Raw genomic sequence first — 8,588 nt, 5'->3', positions numbered from 1 at the left:
CTTTCTAAGGATGGTCTCAATTTCTCCAACATACCTTCTTCAAACTTGTCCAATATGTATACAATTGCAGTTGAAGCACTTCCAAGAGGAACTATTGATATAAGCTTACCATCTTCTTTAACAGCCTTTACTGCTCTCTCTCACTATGCCCTGCTTCACATGACACCGATATGATAAATATGTACAATGTTAGTCTTGTACAACTCAAGCAAGGTATATGAATAGTAAATACTACTACATTAAGTCCTAATTATAAAACCTCATTTGCAGACTATAAGGTCTTATAATTAGACCAGAGGTAGTATATCGGTTTTAACTATAAAAAGTTAGATAACTAATTTGTAAATATTTAAAAAATTAGTTGTGTCAGTTATTTATAAAAAAAATGCATTGGTTTACTTATAAAGTATCCTTTCAAACGTTTTTATTGAAAACTATTCCCTTAATGAAAAACCATTTTAATATATGTAATCAATAGAAAAATTTTGCAAAAAGAAGATAAATTTATGAGATAAAGTGAATTAAAATATTACATTTAAAATGAAAGCAAACTTTTTTGTTTTTTGACCAGTGAAAGCAAACTTTTCTATTAGCTTATGTCAACTAGATTTTTATTGTCTATCTTGATTAAGACTTCAAAACAATGTCATTTTATTTGAGATAATATTATATAACTTACAAACTGAGCTTAATCTATTTCAATATTATTAACTAATGATAAGAAGTTTTAATTTTTTATATTTATAGTATCACATATTAGACGGTTGTATAACATTAAATATAATTTTTTGAATAAAACATAAATTGGTTTAAAAAACTAACCAATTGCATCATTCACAATAGAAAACTTTTCGAAAAAGTCTTTGAATTTGGATTTTGTATAATCAATTGACAAATCAACCCCTACCTCTCTCAATAGTTTTAATTTTTCTAGTGCTACAAGTTGCTCCTATATATCTTGGATGCACCAAAATCATGCTTAGCAAGCTAACTCAAATAATAGAGTTTTTTTTAAGAAAAAAAGAAATCAACTTTCACCTTAATTTTCTATTCATCCATATATTGGGAGATTATGAAATAAGAAATCCATAAATTTTGATATGATACATGACAAAATGAATTAGCATAATTAAAAATCACATGGCTAATTAGATATGCTTTTTTAATATATTTGGGGCAGGGTGAGAGAAAAATATAATTGTGCTATACCCATTTCTCATTTTTATAAATATACTCTGTTAATATATAATTGCATGTAAATGACGTTAAATACTTCTTTCTTTCCTTTTTGTTAGTCATATTTTAGAAGATTTTGATATTCTTATTTGCAAGCCTTAGACTTTGCAAAGTCTAGAAGTAATTAATATGCCTTTTTCCCCCCTCCCAAAAACAACCTTAAAAAGGGTTCTTTTAATTAATTAATTAATTGAAAGATGGAGCATGGGAAAATGAGAAAAAGTATCAAGGGATAAGGTGCAAATTTGTTTTGGATGTTTTCAGTCAGGAGCAGTAGGCATCTAAAAGTTTTTTTAGATACTAATTTTTTCTAAATGTTTAAAGTCATAATAATTTTGCCTCGTACCACTAAAACTATTAACGGTCAATATAATTTTTAACGGTCAATGTTAGTTTTTTTTATGGGGACAAACTTGCACTTTAACCAAAATAATTTTGAAAAAATTGGGGATAAATCTCCATTTAAAAAGTTAATTGTCGAATGAGACCTGACCTTCCATAACAATAAGTTTAGAAATTAAAAGACCAAATAACCTGAGTTGCACATGCTTGATTCTAATTGCATATTACATATATTTAAATTGCATATGAATTCTAATTGTATATCACTAATTTTAATTACATATCCTTGATTCCCAGTTATATATACTAGATTGTAATTGCATATTGCATATGTCTAGTTGCAATTGCATATCATGGAACCCCAATTATATATGCAAGATCCTAATTGTATATTGCATATGTCTCCTTGTATACAAATTTAATTGCATATAACTCATCCTAATTACATATGCTTAATTCTAATTGTATATTGCGTATACTTAGTTTTATATAAGACCTAATTGCATGTCACTGATTCTAATTACATATCTTTGATCCCAAGTTAATATGCTTGATCCTAATCACATATTGAGGATGTTTAGTTACATATATGACATCATTGTATATTTTGATTTCTAATTGCATATACTTGATTTCTAATTGCATATTGTATATACCTACTTGTGTATAGGACTTAATTGCATATCACTCATCCTAATTATATATCCTTAAACCTCAATTGCATATGCTTGATTCTAATTATATATTGCATATGCCTAGTTGTATATAAGACCTAATTGCATATCGTTGAATCCTAGTTGCATGTGCTTTATCTTAATTGTATATTGCATATGCCTAGTTGCATATAAGATCTAATTGTATATCACTAATCCTAATCACACATTATTGATCTCTAATTGCATATGTTTGATCCTCATTTGCATATTGCATATGCTTAGTTGCATATAAAACCTAATTATATATCACTTATTCTAATTACATATCCTTAATTTTCAGTTTCATATGCTTAATCCTAATTATATTTCATTAACGGTGTTGTGGTAATTTTTTTCTCTTTTTAATTCTACAAAAGAACCTCAAAAGTTTAAGTCCCATTCTACAATTAATTTTTCAAATGAAAATTTATCCCTAATTTTTTCAATAAGTTTGCATAGAAAAATAACATAATTATGAAATTATCGACTAATTTTCCTTTTTTCCCCTTAGCAACTAATTTTCTTAATTTATGTGAAATAAATTTTTATTTATATTTAATTTGGGTGTTCATTAATCATCATCTAAGTGATGAGTATAGAATCTGAATTGTCTGCATCAAATTTGGACAATCCAAATTTAATACAACTTTATTTATATATTTTTAACAATTTGATATTTTAATGTATGCATAATTATCTCTTAACTGTTAGTTTTTTAAAAAATAAATTTTTATTAAGTCATATAAGTTGAGAATTTTAAATCTAGGTTGTTGAAACTTCATTTAGATAGTATAGATCTCACCGTAACAATAAGCACATGGTACTTATTATTAGTGTAATAAACACGAAAACTAATTTCATAAATTTATTGTATACAAGCAGCCAGATACAATAAATAAATAAATAATATCTAAATGACTAGGGTTCCTACACCACCAGCACTACCAATCTTTCTTTTGATTGTATACAAGAATTGATTGGCCATGAGAAAGTCCCACGCACTTAAGGCTTCCAAAAGTAGTCCCAATGGCAAGAGGAAGGCTTGCAGCTTCACAAAACCTCAGATTAGGAGACTTGTGAGTCAACAATCTCTCTTCTGCAACTGTATATTGAGCCAATAATGATCCAAACTGCTTCAAATGTTCCACATCTTTAATGATATCACCATACAGTTCTTCACCTTCTTTAAACTTATTCACTTCCCTTTCCACTCTCATTACCACTCCACCAACATCAAAACTTGGTGTAGTCTTCTCACCCAAATCTCATATAATTAATCATCAAATGATTACAATTGCATGTGTATATTTTAATAACCAATCATAGTAAAATAACAAGTATCCATACGTCATAAGTGAATTATTTACAAGCTCACATATGCATTTTAGTAGTTAACAATGGCAAAATAATTATTATCCATATAAAAATTTAAAATTTAAAATTAATTTACATTATAGAAGCGAATACAAAAATTTACAAGTATTAAGTGCAAGTGTTTTGACAACTAACAGTAGCTAAATAACAACTGTGATTGGAGAACTTGACTTAATAGATTTAAGCAATTTGACTTAAAGTTTTGTCTTAGTAAATAATATGTGCGAGCTTACTCATATTATTTATCATTTAATTGAACTCCTAGAAAATCTAACAAGTGTTCCAAGCATTGTGCCAGTTAAGAATAACACTGGAAAAAGAAAGTCGTTGTGCTTGAAACAGCTTCTCATCCTGTGATAATCAATGGGATTAAGAGCAGTGGCAAGAAGTTTGATGAGAACCTGGGCGTGCTTGAGTTGAGGCAAAACCACACTTTCTTCAATCTTTAACACTTGTTTTGTTCTTTCATATTCACAGTACATCCAAGCTTTCATGTGAGGAGGTACAGAGCTATCTCTTGACGAATCCGCCATGATCATCAATCTATCCCTTCATGGTGGTGGCAAACCCCAACTTAGAAACACACACACACACACACACACACAACAATCTTGTTTATTGGTCAGCTTGTTTGGTGGCTACTACTATCTTCGGTCTTTAATATAAGAGCTAAATAACTAATTTGAGTGGATTAAGGATGTTTGTTAACTTTGTTATTTGTAATAAATATGTGGTAATTATCTTCCTTCAAATACCTTTGCTAATCATGTATATTAGTTAGAACTACCATTTGATAGAACATTTAATATGTGTAACTGTTACAAAGATTATTTTGAAAAAAATAGATAAATATGAGGGACAAAGTGGATTAAGATCTTATATTGAAAACCAAATTGAATGTCATAGGTAGTACTTTTCTTTATGCATTTCCTAAGAAGGTTCATCTTCTTTGACTTTCTGTTTAAGAAGGTCCTTCGTTACGTTTCAGGTTTTGGTCATGTCCATTATATTATTGGATCTTATGATTTTTGAAACAATAGAAACGATAAAACCTGATTAGGCAGTTGAATGATTCATATGTTACCGTTTTCTCATAGGAATACTGGTCTTCGTTTATCGTTTATTGGAATTCTTTCATGCCTTTTCTCTTTCGTTAGAAAGTTTCATCATCTCTGACTTGACAACCGCGAGAAGTTCCTTTATTCTCGCCTGGACGCAATTTTATTAGTCCCCATTCACTTCGTTTTGTCTTGACATTTTATTCATTCGGAAAAATTAGAAAAAATAAAAAATCCTCATTAAAAACTTTATTGGAGAGAAAAAAAATTGATAAATTTTCATACATAGAAAATATTAGTACTTAGTAAATTTCATATGTAATATATAAAAAGTACTAGGTCCTGATAAAGTTTTCAGTTGGGAACTTTTCATTTTCAAACAAACTCGTGTCCATCATACATCATATTCTCTATTTTCGCTCAGGTTAACGTGTATCAGATTGATGCCCATCCTTTGATTTCTTTCCATTCTTATAATATGCAATCAAACTAGAATTTCTTCATGTCTGTGACCCCACTAATTAGCCTTAAATTAATGGTAAACCTAAACTAAAATTCTGATAAGACTATCACCTACTCATCTCTTTTTCTTTCTTATTCTTCGACATGTTCTTAAAATAGAACTGTAAAACAAACAAAATCGTATTTCTATAATCTTTCTATTTTTTATTCTTCTCATCTTATGTGACTATTTTCAAAAGTTACTCAAAATAACTTACCAAAATAATCAAAAATTAACTAAAAATGTAACGAAAGCTGTTCTCTATTTGTTATATCGAGATTTCATTCGAACTCAATTATTTTTGGCAATTTTATACTTGTGCTTCATCCACGAATGAAAGCTTTATAATTTTTTTTAAAAAATAAAAATATTAAAAATAAAAAATTTAGATCATTTAATCTTAATTTGAAAATATTAAGTTAAAAAGTTATACTTATCTTCTGCAATTTCCAAATACATGAAATCCAAGAAAATATTTGGGAATGGATTGAATTTTCTAATTTAATTATTTTATCAAAATCTTAGCGTATACTAATCCTATATGAGACAATGATTATAGAATATTGTCCAAATAAAATTAATGTAAGCATAAACATGATATATCATAAAAAATGTGTAAAAATATATAAAATAGGTAAATTTGTATTTGTGCAAATAATAGAAATGCATATGACACGTACTCAATACTACTGCCTATATTTTTTTTTTGACCGGATTATACTACTGCCTATATTATATATTATAAACATGGGTAAAATATTTCAAAATATAACTATATGTGCCATAATTATATCTTAATAATATTATATTTGTTTTAATTATATAGTTATAATTAATATATATTCTATTTATAAATGTTATATATATATATTAAGGAAAAATCAGTAAAGGAATGTAAAATCACCCATCGATATATGAATAGAACGTTTATGCATATATTTACTGGGATTGGTAAATTAATGTACACGGAAAGAAAAGGGGAAACGTCTTAAACTAGATCGAGGACCTAAAATTAATGCCAAGATAAGTAGTAACAGTGAACAAAAAATATCTAATGACATTATCATCTACTCAGCAGTGAATCTATAAACCATGAAGTGCTTATATGTCTCTCCTGGTTTTAGAATCTGTGATGGGAAATCTGGCAAGTTCACTGGATCCGGGAAGCCTTGTGTCTCCAATGCAATAGCAGCATATTTGTGATATATAGTTCCACCCTTACCTTTCTCACCCTTTAACATGTTGCTAGAATAAAACTGCACCCCAGGTTTATTTGACCATAGCTCCATCTTTCTCCCAGAAATTGGGTCCTTCACTATAGCCACCCTGTTAAAGTGCTTTGACATGTTCTTATCCAACACATAGTTTATATCATAGCCCTCAGGAAGATCATGAATCTTACTTCCAATTTCTTTAGGTTCTTGGAAATCATATGGGGTTCCCTTAACTTCCTTGAAATGACCTGTGGGGATGAGTTGGTCATTTACTGGTGTGATTTTTGAACCAAATAGCTGAATGGTATGTGAGAGAATGTCTCCACCGTCATGGTCCTTTAGATTCCAGTAAGTATGCTGAGCAAGATTCACTGGTGTGGCTTTGTCAATGGGCTTGGCTTGCATGATTACAAGGAATTTGTTTGTTTGAAAAAAAAACGTAAGTCACAGAAACCTCAAGTTCCCCAAGAAAGCCTAGAGAATTAATGAGGGTTGAAAAAAATTAATACGGGAGATTATTATAATCACAAAATACTTAGAGTTAAGATACATTCAGTACCTTGAAGTATTTTCTCATATGTATGCATCACCTTAAAGTATTTTGTGATGCATCCAGCACTTCATAGTATTTTCTCATATGCATTTAGCACTTTAGAGTATTTTATAATATATTTGACAACCAAGACACCCAGAAATATTTTTAAGTGTATCTAGCATCTTAGTACTAGATGTACCAAAAAATATTATAGGATGCAGGACACACCTAAGAAAAAATAGTTTAGGCTAGCTGCTGAACGCACTTTAATCTAAAACCCAAGTGTTAGACCAAACAATCAAAGTGATTAAGCTAAAAAGTACCTTCATCACCGTCAGGCATAACATGACTACATGTGATATGACTATCCTCTCTATGGGATGCTACATTCCATATAACCTGACTGTAACCCTTGGGTCCAGGCCACCTGATGTTTCATTCACAGAAGTCAGTATTGAGGCAACATCATATAGTGAAATTAATATGATATGATTCTATGGTTTATAATGACATTATTAGGGTAATAATAAGGAGATAAATGCTAATTATAATGATTAATACGCCATGGAGTGTGTTATTTCCATCATTAGCAGGCAAATGGTAGGTTTTTCCATCCAAAGAGAATTTAGCTCCTCCAATTCTATTTGTCACACGGCCAACAAGTGCACCAAAATATGTTGTATCGTTCTGCAACATCGATCACATGAAATTCTCAATAAAATTTTAATGTCCTACGATTGCACGCACAGATAAACTGTTTGCTTCTTTTGTTTGATAGGATAATGTCTGGAAGACAAACAAACAAAATAGATTCAAATGGAACAGTTCAATCATACCTTGCAATCCTTAACAGAGTCGTAGCGAAGGACAATATCAGCCAAGTTTCCTGGAAAAAGAAGCACCACAAAAAGCATTTTAAGAATACTAAAAGGAAAGAAAATCAATATAAACACAAGAATAGAATACAAACCATCTTTATCAGGTACAATAAAAGACATAATAGTTGCACCAAAGTTAGTCAACTTGACTTGCAAATTTCCTCTCTTGAGGAAATAAGTCCCAATCTTGGGTTCCTCGGCATAAGCCATCGAGAGAAGCACAAACCCCAGGAAAACGCAGAAAATAAACGAAGACTTAGACATGGCCGAAGAAAATGAAAGAAAACCAAAGAAAGCGAGTTCATAGGACTCTATATGTCACAGCAAAAAAATAAAACTCATCTCATTTATATAAGCAGTAGTGATTGAAGATCTAATAGATATTTTCGATATAATAGGAAAAGCTTTCCCTAATAAATCAATGAATATCATAGGTATGAACCACAATATAGATATATAATTTATTATTTATTAATTTATTAAATCATGTACTCCTAATATTGAAAAAACATGGTATTATACTTTAAATTTGTATTTCATTCATATTTTTATTTCTAAAATAATATTAATAATATAAATTATGATCCTAGTTGATTGATTAGAAAAGATAATTAGTACTATATCTTAGTATATCATCTACTTATACTCTATTTGAATTATTTAAATTGAAATTGTTGTTTATTATTTTTTTTATATTAACAATGTATTTCTATCTTCTTATATCTTTGTATTCTCCTTATCTTATGTGATTATT

At 29.3% G+C, this 8,588-nt stretch overlaps 1 protein-coding gene and 1 pseudogene across 1 annotated transcript; both read right to left on the bottom strand.

The window, feature by feature from the left end:
- Positions 1–3,214: 3,214 nt before the first annotated feature.
- LOC114746598 (2-methylene-furan-3-one reductase-like) lies at positions 3,215–4,180 on the bottom strand. The gene is made up of 2 exons (XM_028934825.1): positions 3,923–4,180; positions 3,215–3,523 (listed from the first exon to the last, which is right to left on the bottom strand). The coding sequence occupies exons 1-2, from the start codon at positions 4,178–4,180 to the stop codon at positions 3,215–3,217; spliced, it is 567 nt and encodes a 188-aa protein (XP_028790658.1).
- Positions 4,181–6,274: 2,094 nt separating this feature from the next.
- LOC114746593 (aldose 1-epimerase-like) lies at positions 6,275–8,098 on the bottom strand (annotated as a pseudogene).
- Between the last annotated feature and the right edge of the window lie 490 nt (positions 8,099–8,588).

The sequence above is a fragment of the Neltuma alba genome, unplaced genomic scaffold (genome assembly GCF_004799145.2).
Source record: "Neltuma alba isolate B1F8T4 unplaced genomic scaffold, ASM479914v2 tig00005074_pilon, whole genome shotgun sequence".
Lineage (NCBI taxonomy): Eukaryota > Viridiplantae > Streptophyta > Magnoliopsida > Fabales > Fabaceae > Neltuma > Neltuma alba.
This window is presented reverse-complemented; position numbering and strand designations above follow the sequence as displayed.

What these genes read in the sequence shown, in the direction of transcription:
- LOC114746598 (XM_028934825.1), bottom strand. Translation starts at nt 4,180, where the DNA reads ATGGCGGATTCGTCAAGAGATAGCTCTGTACCTCCTCACATGAAAGCT. An exon ending in GCACAATGCTTGGAACACTT is followed by an intron (nt 3,524 to 3,922) that starts GTTAGATTTTCT and finishes TTGGGTGAGAAG; the next exon opens with ACTACACCAAGTTTTGATGT.